The sequence below is a fragment of the Caenorhabditis briggsae genome (assembly GCF_000004555.2).
Source record: "Caenorhabditis briggsae complete genome, chrI, whole genome shotgun sequence".
NCBI classification, from domain to species: Eukaryota; Metazoa; Nematoda; class Chromadorea; order Rhabditida; family Rhabditidae; genus Caenorhabditis; species Caenorhabditis briggsae.
Window position 1 is genome coordinate 13,264,233 of NC_013489.2, and position 15,103 is coordinate 13,279,335.

Consider the following 15,103-nt stretch of genomic DNA (forward strand, 5'->3'; position numbering starts at 1 on the left):
TTTTGCTCCAAAATCGATAAAAATTAGGTTTTAGAACTTGCCGTGTTCTGAGCTTTAAAATGAGTATAATCATGACTATATTTGCAGAAACTTGATTTTCGCCCTGGGACCCATGCGCCTTTAAGGTCAAAATTTCGAAATTTTCAGAAATAGGTCGTGTGGGGTATCATTTGAAAGCTGGAAATCTCACAAATCGAATGGTATGAACATTAAGGCAATTCGTTGAAATTTTCAGTCTGAAAATCGCTGAAAATCGAATTCTTGCAGAAAGTGTACATAAATCGGGTTCCTTCAACAACAATCTGCCAGTAACACCACGAATGGCGACGACGACAATGACGGCGACGTCGACGATGGAAGACGTGCGGACACTAGAAGACGTCACGTATCATTCAGAATATGAGAATACATCGGATGATTATGAGAAGGAGTTGATGCAATGGAGAGATATCACTATTCAATTATCAGGTAGAGGAATTAGGCTGGAAATTGAATTTTGACGATTTTTGGGTCGAAAATCCCCCCAAAAAATGGGTGGCCCAAAATCAGCCATTTTCCTGGCTTTTCGGCTTAAAAATGTCAAAAAAAGAATAATTTTTTTGGCTGAAATTGGAGACAGTCAAATTTTTGTAGGTTTTTCGGCTCAAAATTCTCGAAAATTCGAAAAAATTCCGCTGAAATTTGGCTGAAAAAATCGAATTTTTGCAACAATTTTGGACCGCAAAAACCCCACACAAATCCCCTTAAATTTCCAGATGTACATGTAAAAGGACGCATCGGAGACGGTCGTTTCGGCACCGTCCATATTGCCGAATACCATGGAGATGCAGCTGTCAAATTTGTAAATATGAATTATTTAAAAGAAGAAGCCGAGAGAATGGATGTATTTACACAGGAAATTGTTACCGCTTATAAGGTACGGGATTTTTGCTGAAATTTGGCTGAAAATAGGCTTAAAATGGCCAAAAATTTCAAATTGCTCCGATTCTGATAAAAATTGATTTGACGACCCAAATCGACGTTAAAAACAATATGATTGGGAAAAAATTTCAAAAAATTGAAAATTGAAAAAAATTTTTGAAAAATTTCAAATTGCTCCGATTCTGATAAAAATTGATTTGACGACCCAAATCGACGTTAAAAACAATATGATTAGAAAAAAAATTTCAAAAAATTGAAAATTGAAAAAAATTTTTTTTTGGAATTTTTCGAAAAAAAAATTTCTTCAATTTTCGATTTTTTGAAATTTTTGAAATTTATATTGCCAAGTGCGCTGTTTTAGGTCGTCAAATAAATTTTTAGCGAAATCAGAGCAATTTGAAATTTTTGAAATATTTCGAATAAATTTCAAGAAACAAATTTTCTAAAGAAAATAGGCTAAAAATAGCCCAAATTCCAGTAAAAATGAGGCAAAAGTTGTAAAAAATGGCTAAAATCAAAATTTAAATATCGAATTTTCCACTCGAAAACCCGAAATTTCAGTTTTCAGTTTTTTTGGTCATTTTGGGACTTCTAGACCCATTTTCAATGAATTTTTGAGATATTTTTGAGTCGAAATTCCCCAAAAATTGGTTGATTTTAAGTCATTTTTGGGATTTTTAGGCCCATTTTTCATGAATTTTGAAGAAAGTTTTGAGCCAAAAATTCGCACAAAACCTTACCTAAGTTTAGTCATTTTCGGGAATTTTGGGCCATTTTCGATGGATTTTTGTGAAAATTTCGAGCCAAAAATTGACAAAAATCCCATTTTGAGCCGAAAAAAAACCTCCAAAAAATCCGAAATTTTTCGCAAAATTTTTAGATCTTTTCCGGTTTTTCAGCTATTTTTTCAGATTCTTTTCTCGATTTTTCCAGCTTTTTCTCGTCGGAAATTCATTCGATGGGATACGGTGTTCGTGTGAATACTACTGTAGATTACTGTAGCTTCTTTGCTGTCAACACATTTTTTGTAGAAATCTCCACGTCAAAATGCAAAAAAAAAACTACAGTAATCTACAGTAATCTTCAAAAACCGAACACCGCATCCCATCGAATTTCAGACAAAAGAAATCTGAAAAAATAGCTGAAAAAAACCAAAAAAGTGCTAAAAATTTCGCTGAAAAATCGGAGAAAACCCATTTTGAAATTTCGAATTTTTCAGAGTTTTTTTTTGGCTCAAAATGCGATTTTCTTCATTGAAATTCTCACAAAAAATCCCACTGAAAATGGCCCTAAATTCCCGAAAATGACTAAAATTTGGTCAGTTTTTGTGCATTTTCGGCTCAAATATATTTCAAAAAATTCATTGAAAATGGGTCTAGAAATCCCAAAATGACCAAAAACTGAAAACTGAAATTTCGGTTTTTTTCGAGTGGAAAATTCGATTTTTTATTTTTATATCAGCCATTTTTTATCTCAATGTCTAAAACTGAATTTTGGCTCATTTTTGCAGGTTTTTGCATAATTTTTTATGGATTTTGGACCATTTTTAGTGGATTTTGAAATTTCGAATTTTTCGGAGTTTTTTTTTTGGCTCAAAATGCGGTTTTCCTCATTGAAATTCTCACAAAATCCCACTGAAAATGGCCCTAAATTTCCTGAAAATGACTAAAATTTTTTGGAAAATCTCAAAAATCACGAAAATTTGGGACTGATTTTCTCAAATTTCCAGAACTCCCGCCACGAGCACATTGCCCTGTTCTACGGCTACGTAGTGGATCCGCCCACGAACACGTACGCAATCGTGACGAATTTCTATCAACACAAGACCCTGTACCACCGTATTCACGAAGCGACAGAAGACTATGAGCAATCGTGGACATTTCAAATTTCGCTCCAAATCTGTCAGGCAATGTCTTATTTGCATCGGCGGAAGATTCTGCATCGGGATTTGAGATCCAAAAACATCCTTCTGGACAATCCCAACCGAGTCGTCGTCGCTGATTTCGCGTTGATGAAGCTGGAGAGATTGGCTCATCCGAAGAGAGATTATACACTTTGTATTCCGAATCACTGGTTGGACTATTTGGCGCCAGAAGTCGCTTCTTACTTGATTTTGGATTCTAGAGGAGAATTCATGCTCCAGGAGGAGCTTCCTTTCACCGGAGATACTGATGTTTATTCGTTTGGGTTGGTTTATCTCGGAATTTGATTGAAACTAGCTTAAAATAGCTCAAAATAGACCTGAAACAGCTCGAAAATAGCTTGAAATGGACCAGAAATAGCTTAAAATTTGCCTAAAAGTGGTCAAAAATAGCTTAAAATTGGCTAAAGTGGATATTTGGCGTCAAAATCAAAATTTTTTGCAAAAATTCAAATTGCTCCAATTCTTTAAAAAAATGATTTGACGACCTAAAATTGTGCACTTAACAATATAATTTGAAAAAATTTCGAAAAACTTTAAAATTGAAAAAATTTTATTTTTGAAAAATTGTCAAAAAAAATTTCAAAAAATTCAAAATGCTCCAATCCTGATGAAAATTGATTTTACGACCTGAAATGGTGTGAAAAAGAATGAAATTTGAAAAAAGTTCGAAAAACTTGAAAATTGAAAAATGTTTTTTTTTTTGAAAAATTTTCAAAAAATTTTTTTTCCCAATTTCCGATTTTTTTGAAATTTTTGAAATTTATACTGTTTTTCACACGATTTTAGGTCGTCATATAAATTTTTATCAGAATTGGAGCAATCTGAAAATTTTAAAAAAATTTCGAAAAATTGAAAAAAATTTCTTCAATTTTTAATTTTTTTGAAATCCTTCAAATTTATATTGTTAAATGCGCTGTTTCAGGCCGTCAAATCAATTTTTATCGAAATTGGAGCAATTTGTACTTTTTGTCTGAAAAAACTGTAATTTTTTCCAGAACAATCTTCTACGAACTGCTGCTCCGCCGAATGCCAACCGGCTGTGACTCTTGGGAACAAAAGCTCTACGCAAAGATGTCCGGACAAAAAGCGACGCTTCAAATTCGATTCGACCCGAAACTACACGAACTGCTGATGAGTTGCTGGGCGACGACGGCTGAGAAACGGCCCACTTTTGCGTATATTGTCAAACGGATCACCTCAATGATGCCCCGGAATAAGGAATCGGCGAAAGCGAAGAGAAGAAGCACCGCCCATGAGAATCCACTATTTTAACCACGCCCCATTTATGTATCCATAGAAATGTCCTCTAGAAATCTCTTTGTTTCTCTGCGTCTCTCCTAATCTTGGTTCTTTTTTAAAATTTTGAAATTCCCGCGATTTTTAATCAAATTTTAATTTTTCGAAAATTTTCAAATTTTGGTGATTTTTGTCCATTTTTGGATTTTTTCAAAATTTTAACATTCCGGAAAATTTAGGCCAATTTTTAGAATTTTGAAAAAATTCAAAATCAAAATTTCAAATTCCCGCCAAATTGAGAGACGCCGAGAAATTGATCCCCAAAATAATCAAATCATAGTTTTATCGCCTCCAATTTTTACCCAATTTTCCCCCATTTCTGTTGCATTCCTGTTGCATTCCTGTTGCAAAAATTTCCAAAAATTTGGGAAAATTCAAATTTCCCGTCCAATCTATCCGCCCCACCAATTTTTATCCGCGTTTTTTCTCTCTCTCTCTCTCCCCAAAACTGTGTATTTACCCCCCGCCAAAAACCAATTTTTTTCAACCAAATTAATCAATAATACAGTATTACTGTAAATTCTAAAAATTCGAAATTTCCAGGCCCCGCCCCCTTTTTTTCCTGTGCCATTTGTTTTTTCTGACGACGAGTTTTATATATATACAATACAATGATTTATATAAAAAACGAAGAAAACAATTTTTAGGAGAAAAATATTTTTTATCCCAAAAATTTCAAATTCCCGCCTTGCCGCTACCGCTAATTCCAATTTTTATTATCTCAAATGATCTATTTATATTCCCACCCCATCTCTCTTTTACATGCATGCACCCTCCCGATTTATCGATTTTTTCCCGGTCAATTTAGGCCAATATTCCACTTTTTTTCTTGAAATTTATCGATTTTTTTTTCGCTCTTTTCAAAAATAAAAACGTCGAGATTTCAATTTTTAATTTGTTTTTTTCAACAATTAAATTTAACCCATTTTCATCTCTTTTCGCCAGATGATCTCTGAAAAATTGATTCAAAACCGGAGAAAAAGAGCTGAAAATATTTTCATTTTCCGCCTAAAACATCACTGTAGATAAACTTTGAGGCATGCGCCTTTAATACAGTACCCAGACGATTTTTTAGGGTTTTGTTGGGATTTTGGAACGAAAAACCAACATTTTTCGTTTTTTTATTCATTAAAAACCGGAGAAAATGAGCTGAAAATATTTTCTACTGCGTTAATGATTACTGTAGAAAGTTTTGAAGCATGCGCCTTCAATACAGTACCCAGAGGGTTTTTGTTTTGTTTTTGAGGAAACTTCCTCGCAAAAAAGGAATGAAAACTTTTACAAAGTCATTTTCTAGTAAAAAACAGCAATTTTCATTTAATTTTATCATTAAAAAGCGAAAAAAATGACCTGAAAACAGTTTCTATTGCATAAAAATCTACTGTAGAAAGTTTCGAAGCATGCGCCTTTAATACAGTACCCGGCTTTTTTGAGTGTTTTCGATAGATTTTCTGACGAAAAATCGGAAAAAAAACGCACAAAAAACGTATTTTTATTTATTAAAAACCGAGAAAAATGGCCTGAAAATGCATATTTTAGACTAAATATTCAGTTTTGAAGAACGCGCCTTCAAATACAGTAATAAAATGAATAAAATTGATTTTTTATGCAAAAAAAAGATAAAATTATGCAAATCGATGTAGAAAAAATCGTAAATTCCAGAAAAAATAGCCAAAAATCAATGCGGAAGCACAGAATTCGTGGGTTGAGGTGGCCGCCAACTGCATCGCCGGGCATCATTGATTAGAACACAAATTTCGACGAAATAGAGCCCGGAGCACAGAAAAAGGGCGGCCTGAAACACATTTTCAAGAATTACAGTACCGCAAAACTTTCTACCGTAGCCAAAGCCGGCATTGTAGCCCATGCCGGATTCATATTAGCCCAATGGGCGGCACAAAACACCCATAGAAGAATTGCAGAGACCAGAAGACCCACAGAGACGACGACGTAGAGCAGGGACTCCTGAAAGTGCGCTCTATTGATTTTTGAAGTTTTGAATTTTTGAAGTTTTGAATTTTTGAATTTTTGAATTTTTGAATTTTTGAATTTTTGAATTTTTGAATTTTTGAATTTTGAATTTTTTGAATTTTTAATCTTTTGAATTTTCGAATTTTTGAATTTTTGAATTTTTGAATTTTTGAATTTTTGAATTTTTGAATTTTTAAATTTTGAATTTTTTGAATTTTGAATTTTTTGAATTTTTGAATTTTTGAATTTTTGAATTTTTGAATTTTTGAATTTTTGAATTTTTGAATTTTTGAATTTTTGAATTTTTGAATTTTTGAATTTTTGAATTTTTGAATTTTTGAATTTTTGAATTTTTGAATTTTTGAATTTTTGAATTTTTCGATTAAACTTACTATTATAAACCCTTTAGTGGCCGATATATGGGTGTTTATCATGAATGTGTACTCCACGAGGACTCCAAAACTAACAAGAATCCCTAAAAAGCAGAAAAAGAGGGCTGGTCCACGTTCATCGTTCACTGGTTGGGACCCACAGACAAGGACGATAGCGAAGAAGCACATTGCCTGGAAGAAATAGAAAAATAGGCTAAAATCAAGTTTTTTTTGAGATTTGACTCGTCGAGAGCTTCTATCTTGGCCTAAATTAGGCCATAACTCGGCCAATTTTGGTCCAAATCCAATTTTAATGGTACTTTTAAAATTGCCTTGTCTTGAGCTTCAAAATGAATATAAACACGGCCAGGTTTTGTGAAATTCGATTTTTCCGAGGGTCCGTGCGCCTTTAAACTCAAAAATGAGAAAAATTGAGGATTTTAAGTTTTCAAAGTTTTAGGACCCCAACAAATTTTCAATCAAATTTTGATCTCGGTCATAACTCGGTCAATTTTAGTCCAAATCAAGTTCTAATACATTCTTTGAACTTTTTTTGTTTTGAGCTTCAAAATGAGTATAAACATGTCTAGGTTCCGTAAAATTCGATTTTTCCGAGGGTCCATGCGCCTTTAAGCTCGAAAATCCCAATTTTACGAAACCTAGTCTTGTTTATACTCATTTTAAAGCTCTTAACAAGCCGAGCATGAATCTGATGAGAAAAATCAAGAATTTTGAGATTTTAAAACTCGAAAATCGATTTTAGTTCATTTCAACCGTTTTTGACCGAATTTTTTAGATTTTATAAGCTTCAAAAATTTTAAAACTTACAATACACACAATTTTGGTAATTCCGCGGCATTGAGACGCATAAAAAGTGTCCAAAAGCATCACTTTCTGGCGCCAAATGATTTGTTTCGGGTAGCCATTTCCAGAAATTTCTGGAACTCCGTCATCTTGTTCTTCAATTTGCATCCTGGAAAATTGAATTTGATTGACTTTCGGTTCAGATTTGAGTTTGGCTTGTTGAGAGCTTCAAAATGAGTATAAATAAGATTAGGTTCCCTGAAATTTGATCTTTGGAGCTTAAAGGCGCATGGACCCTCGAAAAATCAATTTTCGTGGAACATAGTAATGGTTATACTCATTTTGAAGCTAAAATCAAGGCAAGCTCAAAAAACGCATTAAAGTTAAATTTGCCCCAAAATTGGCCGAGTTATGGCCCAAACCAAAACTCGATCGAAAAATTCGAAATGTTTGTTTGGATCCTAAAAGTTTGAAAACTCAAAATTTTCATTTTTTCTAATCAGATTCCTGATCAGCTTGTCAAGCGCTTCAAAATAAATATAAACAAGACAAGGTTTCGTAAAATTTTATTTTTGGAGTTTGAAGGCGCATGGACCCTCGAAAATTCAAAATTCCGGGAACCTAGACATGTTTATACTCATTTTGAAGCTGAACGCGAGATAAACTCAAAAAATTAACTCGAATTGAAATTGAACAAAAATTGACTGAGTTATGGTCAAAAAAGTGAATTTTTCATTGGAGCGCATTTTCTGAGCGCTTGAATTTAAAAAATCGGTATCTTTCTCCTTTTTTAGCGAATCTCTTTTACAGTTCTGGCCTGATTCAATTGGAATGTAATTTTTTGATATTGGCTAGTGCAGTGCTTCAAAATGAGTATAAACACAACCCACTTAGGAAATTTAAGATTTTTGGCCAAAAATTGGTTTGAGTCATAAATCGGCTAATTTTGGTCCAAATTGAGTTTTGAGAATTTTCTGAATTTTGGCTTGTTTAGAGCTTCAAAATGAGTATAAACAAGACTAGGTTTCATGAATTTTGATTTTTGGAGTTTAAAGGCGCATGGTCTCTCTCGAAAAATCGAAATTAAGGAAACCTAGTCTTGTTTATACTCATTTTGAAGCTAAAAAAAAGGCAAGCTCAAAGAATTAACTTAAATCAAAATTGAACAAAAATTGACCAAGTTATGACCGATTTCTCTTTTTAATTTCTCACTAGAGCGCATTCTCTGAGCGCTAAAATTCGAAAAAAAGTAATATTGTAGGTTGAGAAAAGAGTAATAATAACAATAATAAACAAAAGTAAGGGGAAAAGTCGAAAGTCTTTGGGTTATTTACTTTTCCCTGGGCCACCCAACCCCCGTAAAGTGGCAAATAAACATTACTACTGTCAAGGTTGTGTGCTCATTGAGCAAGTTTCTATATCCCATGCAACTAGTTGTGGGAAACAAGAATATTGGAGAAATGCAAGAAACATGCTGAAAAATTCGCTGAAAAATGAGTGAAATTGAATGAAAACCGGCAATTTTGAAATTTCAAAAAAAGTTTTTGGTCCATAAGACTTTCAAATTTAAAATTTTTCAATTTTTCTGTTCAGTTTCATGCTCAGCTTGTTAAGAGCTTCAAAATGAGTATAAACATGACTAAGTTCCGAAACATCCAATTTTTCGAGGGTCCATGCGCCTTTAAACTCAAAAAACAAAGTTCATGAAACCTAGTCATATTTATACTCATTTTAAAGCTCAAGCCAAGGCAAATTCAATAAATGTACTAAAATCAAATTTGGACGAAAACTGGCCACGTTATGTCCCAAACCAATTTTAGGTCGAAAATCAAAATTTTTCAAAATGAGTCGTGTTTATATTCATTTTGAAGCTCTAAACCAGCCATAACTAAAAAATTAGGTTTCAGATAGTTTTGAGCAAAACTGGAAAAGTAAGTAGCCAAAAAATAAAACAAAAAAGGAAACTACAACGAACACAAATATATACTTCTGTGTATATTTACCTTGGCTATTGCCCCTTTATCCTTTTATGTCTCATTTTTCTCTATTTCTCTATCTCTTGTTATGCGGATTACTATACATACGTATATCTCATAAAAAGTACATTTTATAACCGATAGTTATGGGATTATATGGGTTTCGGTTTGCAGAGAAAAATCTACAGTAACCCCTAGTAGAGAACTTTTTATTATACAAAATAACTGGAAAAGTAATGAACATATGAAAGAAGCCGGTTAAAAACAAAAAAAGCAGATAAAATTGAAAAATTTGAGATTTTCGATCAATAAAATTTTTAGACAATTTTTGGTTTTTGGGCCCTAAAACTTTAAAAAGTCAAAATTTTTTATTTTTCTATTTAGAATTGAACTCAGCTTGTTAAGAGCTTCAAAATGAGTATAAACACGACTAGGCTCCGCCCACTTTGAGATTTATGGTTTAAAGGTGCATGGCCCCCTCGAAAAATTGAAATTCAAGGAACATAGGCTTGTTTATACTCGTTTTGAAGCTCAGACCGAGACAAATTCAAAAAAATGTATTAAAATGTAGTTTAGACCCAAACTGGCCGAGTTATGGCCCAAACCAGTTATGGGCCAAAAATCAAAATCTTTAAAACCGGGCTAGTTTATACTCATTTTTACACCTTTTTTGAGTTAAACTTCAATGTTCAAGTTTGAAAACTCAAAATCTTTAAGCTACAGTAATCCGAGTTGTCAATAGAGCGAAATTGCTGATCCTTCCATTCATCCCCTAACAAATACAGCTGTGTACACAAAAAATATGGCAAAAGTGTGTCAAATTTTGTTGAATTTGGTATTTTTATACAATTTTTGTCCCAAATAATAAATGAGGAACTCATCTAGAACCAATTTTTGGCTTATTTTCATATTTTGTAAGTCTAGAATTTCAGGACTTTGGCTTTAAACATTTTTTCTAGGTTCCGCAATTTTCCTCTTCTTAGTGGTGTCCAGAAATAATTTGTACAAATGTGAAAAATCTGAAAATCTAGAGGAAAAACCTGAAAATTCAAAACTTCCCGAGATTCCAGATGTTATGTTGAATGGATTTAGAATTCAGGTGAGTATTTGGGTCCCAAAATTTTAAAAAAATTGGAAATGTTTAAAATTTCTGTTCAGAATCATGTTTGGCTTGTTGAGAGCTTCAAAATGAGTATAAACACGCCTAGGTTTCTTAAATTTTGATTTTTCAATTTAAAGGCGCATGGACCATCGAAAAATCGAATTTCATGGAACCTAGTCTTGTTTATACTCATTTTAAAGCACATCTTGAAACAAAGTCAACAAGTTTACTTTCATCAGGTTTGAACTGAAATTGACTGAGTTATGACCCAAAACAAATTTCGATCGAAAATTTATTTGAGTCCTAAAGCTTTCAAAACTCGCAATTTTTACATTTTTTTTTCAGATTCATGTTTGATTTGTTTAGAGCTTTAAAATGAGTATAAACACGACTACTTTGAGATTTATAGATTAAAGGCGCATGGACCCTCGGAGAAATCGAAATTCACAGAACCTAGGCATGTTTATACTCATTTTGAAGCTCTTAACAAGCTGAATTCGAAAATTTAAATTTTATTGATTTTTATTCAGTTTTTCAAGAAAATCAGAACGATTTTAGAAATCAAAAATTTCTTCATTTGGACCATTTTTAGCTAAATTTCAGTTATTTTCAGGATCTAAAAAATGCACCCTTCCCTCCTGAACTCCCTGGACCATTTCGAATGGAATTTCCACCTCCAGACACTCGAAAAACCCTACAAATTCAACTGTTCACTGTGAAAAATGGGCGGGGCTTGGGTCAAATTCTATTCGAGCTATCATCACTTTTTGGCATTGCTCAGCAACTTGGCAGAGCGCCAAAAATACAAAGAGTGGGCGGAGTTTGGGATACTGTAGTTCGAGAAGTGTCACAGTATTTTCCAGTTTTTGGCGCCAAATTTGAAATTAGCGATTTAGAGGTAATTTAAAATTCGAAAATTCGAAAATTCGAAAATTCTGAAATATCAAAAAATTAAATTTTTTTTAAATTTTCAAAAATTTCAAATACATTTCAGGAATCTGCCGCTGTATCTGTAAATCTCAATATTCGTTTTTGTTGTAAATTTGAGGACCCGCGAAATTTGAATTCTATCGATCAACAACATTTGATGCTTAATGGCGTCTATTTTCAGGTAATTTTATTCTTTTTTGGTCCCTGCCGTTTTAAAAAATCAAAATTCTTAACTTTTTTACTCAGATTCTTGATTGTCTTGTTGAGAGCTTTAAAATGAGTATAAACACGACTAGGCTCCGCTCACTTTGAAATTTTCCGTTTAAGGGTATATGGACCCTCGGAAAATTGAAATTTCTGGAACCTAGTCTTGTTTATACTCATTTTGAAGCTCTAAACAAGCCAAACTCAAAAAAAATGATTAGAATGAAAATTGGACAAAAATTGACCCAGTTATGGTCAAAACCATAATTTGACTGAAAACTTATTCGAGCTCTAAAACATTGAAAACTCGAAATTATTGATTTTTCTGTTCAGATATATGATTGGCTTGTTGAGAGCTTCAAAATGAGTATAAACACGACTAGGCTCCGACAACTTTGAAATTTTCCGTTTAAAGGCGCATGGACCTCGAAAAATCGAATTTCACAAAACCTAGCCTTGTTTATATTCATCTTGAAGCTAAAATCAAGCCAAGTTCAAAAGATTCATCAGAATTCAGTTCGGACCAAAACTGTCCGAGTTATGACCTAAACCACTTTGGGTTCCAATTTTCCAATTTTTTTTGAAAAAAAAAATTCAAAAAATTTTTAAAAATCCAATTTTTTTAGAGTTTCAAATATTTTAACGATTATCAATCTGAAATTCGTTTGTCTTTGACTCCACCCCCAGAAAGTGCGATTCGAGCGGAATTACTCATTTCAGAAGAGTTCAAAAGCGATTTTTTGTAATTTTTCAAAAAAAAATTTCCCGCCAAAATTTGAAAAATTCAGAATTTGTGTTCACACAAAAAATTCAAAAATTGATGCATCTATACTTTCAAAGCCTTCAGACCCAGTTTTCACACGTGCCGCTACAGATTATTTGGTGAGAAAATGTATAAGCTCCGCCCACTTACTAGGCCACGCCCCCTTTTTTACAGATAATGACACTGGAAAACGGATTACTGTAGCTGTGATGGGTAATGATCCACTATGGGTGCAGGATTTGTTTAATGGTATGTTTCAAGTTTGCTCTATTGGACAAAAAATTTTGAAAAAATTGGAAAAAGTTTTAATTTTCAGACAAAATTGGCAAGTCCAACTATTTCAACAGGTTTAATGAGTCAATTATTCCGGAAGATTCTCCGGATTATACGGTACAGTAATGAACATATGAAAGAAGGCGGTTAAAAACAAAAAAAGCAGATAAAATTGAAAAATTTGAGATTTTCGATCAAAAAAATTTTTAGACAATTTTTGGTTTTTGGGCCCTAAAACTTTAAAAAGTCAAAATTTTTTATTTTTCTATTTAGAATTGAACTCAGCTTGTTAAGAGCTTCAAAATGAGTATAAACACGACTAGGCTCCGCCCACTTTGAGATTTATGGTTTAAAGGCGCCTGGACCCCCGAAAAATGGAATTTCTCGGAACATAGCCATGATTATATTCATTTTAAAGCCCTAAACAAGTCAAACTCAGAAAGTTATTTCGAATTGAAATTGGACACAAATTGACCGAGTTATGCTCAAAACGAAAACATGGCTCGAAATTTCTTTGGGTCATAAAACTTGGAAAACTCAAATTGCATTGTTTTTTCCCGTCAGATTTACTTTCAGCTTGTTAAGAGCTTTAAAATGAGTATAAACAAGACTAGGTTTTGTGAAGTTTGATTTTCGAGCTTAAAGGCGCATGGACCCTCGGAAAAATCGAATTTTACGGAACCTAGACATGTTTATACTCATTTTGAAGCTCAATAAAAAAAAAGTTCAAAGAATGTATTAGAACTTGATTTGGACTAAAATTGACCGAGTTATGACCGAAATCAAAATTTGATTGAAAATTTGTTGGGGTCCTAAAACTTTGAAAACTTAAAATCCTCAATTTTTCTTTTCAGATTCATGTCTAGCTTGTTAAGAGCTTTAAAATGAGTATAAACAAGCCTAGGTTTCGTAAATTTCGATTTTTGGGTTTAAAGGCGCATGGACCCTCGAAAAATCGAAATTCGCGAAACCTGGTCATGTTTATACTCATTTTGAAGCTTGTAACAAGACAAATTCAAAAAAGTGTAGCAATTCAATTCTGACTCCTAAAATTAATGTTTTGGCGCCCAATTCAAATTCAAAAATGACAATTTTCAGGTCCTTCTCACTCTCGGATTGTCTGAAATAGATGACATGGCAGTTTCTAGAAATTTCTGTGACATTTTTCTATTAACAGCGCCCACCAGCTCCTTCGGCTGGTGGTTGGCGTATTTGGCAAAGGAGAATTCAGAGGTTTACTATCGGTAAGTGTGCTCTATTGGACTTTTTCTATTTTCTGCTGATTTGGCGGGAATTTGAATTTTTCCCCAATTTTCAGAGACCCCAAAGAGGCGCCCGATCAATTTTTCGCGGAAATGAGGCTGCCGGATTTTTATCCAATTTCTTGGAATAAATTGAAAAGTTCCCGAATTTTCGGGAACCGGGAGTAATTGCAAACTTGTTTTTTTTTTGAAAATAAAACTTGAAAGCGGAAAAGTCTTAATTCCTTGTTCAGATTTGTGTTCAGCTTGTTAAGAGCTTTAAAATGAGTATAAACAACACTAGGTTTCATAAACTTGGATTTTTGAGTTTAAAGGCGCGCATGGACCATGGAAAAATCGAATTTTGCGGAACCTAATCTTGTTTATACTCATTTTGAAGCTCTCAATAAGGTAAACTCGAAAAACGTATTTTATTCGAGTTTGGACTAAAATTGACCAAGTTATGACATAAACCTGTTTTGGACCGAAAATCAAAATCTTCCAAAATAGGTCGTGTTTATACTCATTTTGAAGCTCTGAACAATCAAAATTCAAAAAATTAATTTTCAAATTAAAAGAATCAATACTGACAAAGTTATGGTCCAAACTACGTTCGGTTCCACTTCGCGTTTTTGTTGCGTATTTCTGAAGGTATTTTTTGATGAAAAAAAATTTTTTTTATGGGAATCCAAATAGATTTCTGCAGAAAATTTGATAATTAAAAAATTTCACCGTACACCTCTAACATTCGCTATAATGACCCTCGTGAAATTGGTCATTTCTCCTGGGAAAAACTACAGTAATCATAAGACTCATAAAAAAAACTATGAAAATGATACTAAAGGAAAATGTCACCTCTTAAGTACCTCTCAAGTGCCACTCTTTGAAGTTTTTATTACAACATAATGTAACACCTGTCTCCCTGGCACCACCTGGCACCAGTCCACTTGAATTAGGCTCCGCCTCCTCTCCCTTACCCCTGGAGGGAGCCTATAAATACTCCCAAGTACCTAGCACTAGTATTCATTCTATCCAAAAATATCCTTCTAATATTTTTCCAGACGTCTTTCTGTATGGACGTCGGAAATCTATTTCTATCGATTTTTCTAGGAATTCTAATTCTATCTATCCTATACTCTTATTCCTTCGAGCTCAAGGCCAGGAAATCAAAGGTTAGTGTTTAAGCAGGGGTGTTTCTTACACTAGGAAACTTTAAATTACCGTAAAACCTCTAATAGAACGACACCCGGATCGTCCACTTTGAGCCTATATATCTCACTTCTTTTGAAAGATATCAAAAAGTGGTTAACTAGTAAAATGTTTATCA

At 33.3% G+C, this 15,103-nt stretch overlaps 3 protein-coding genes across 3 annotated transcripts in view; 2 read left to right on the forward strand and 1 right to left on the reverse strand.

Annotated features, from left to right (window-relative positions):
- The window catches only part of Cbr-ksr-2, a gene marked incomplete at both ends in the record, with an annotated part of 17,831 nt that extends 13,714 nt beyond the window's left edge, over positions 1 to 4,117 (forward strand). Inside the window, 4 exons of the mRNA XM_045241439.1 lie at positions 268 to 468; positions 756 to 916; positions 2,651 to 3,108; positions 3,841 to 4,117. Of these exons, the coding sequence (XP_045095820.1) occupies positions 268 to 468; positions 756 to 916; positions 2,651 to 3,108; positions 3,841 to 4,117 (1,097 nt within the window). The remainder of the gene's footprint in view (positions 1 to 267; positions 469 to 755; positions 917 to 2,650; positions 3,109 to 3,840) is intronic.
- Positions 4,118 to 5,819: 1,702 nt separating this feature from the next.
- On the reverse strand, positions 5,820 to 6,672 carry CBG15833 (the record flags this gene model as incomplete). The annotated part of the gene is made up of 3 exons (XM_045241440.1): positions 5,820 to 5,936; positions 5,981 to 6,106; positions 6,580 to 6,672. The coding sequence occupies 3 exons, from the start codon at positions 6,670 to 6,672 to the stop codon at positions 5,820 to 5,822; spliced, it is 336 nt and encodes a 111-aa protein (XP_045095821.1).
- Positions 6,673 to 10,131: 3,459 nt separating this feature from the next.
- Positions 10,132 to 15,103, forward strand: part of CBG15832 — a gene marked incomplete at both ends in the record, with an annotated part of 5,591 nt that continues 619 nt past the window's right edge. Inside the window, 9 exons of the mRNA XM_045241441.1 lie at positions 10,132 to 10,177; positions 10,223 to 10,362; positions 10,979 to 11,263; positions 11,360 to 11,476; positions 12,126 to 12,241; positions 12,288 to 12,511; positions 12,579 to 12,652; positions 13,634 to 13,779; positions 13,854 to 13,961. Of these exons, the coding sequence (XP_045095822.1) occupies positions 10,132 to 10,177; positions 10,223 to 10,362; positions 10,979 to 11,263; positions 11,360 to 11,476; positions 12,126 to 12,241; positions 12,288 to 12,511; positions 12,579 to 12,652; positions 13,634 to 13,779; positions 13,854 to 13,961 (1,256 nt within the window). The remainder of the gene's footprint in view (positions 10,178 to 10,222; positions 10,363 to 10,978; positions 11,264 to 11,359; positions 11,477 to 12,125; positions 12,242 to 12,287; positions 12,512 to 12,578; positions 12,653 to 13,633; positions 13,780 to 13,853; positions 13,962 to 15,103) is intronic.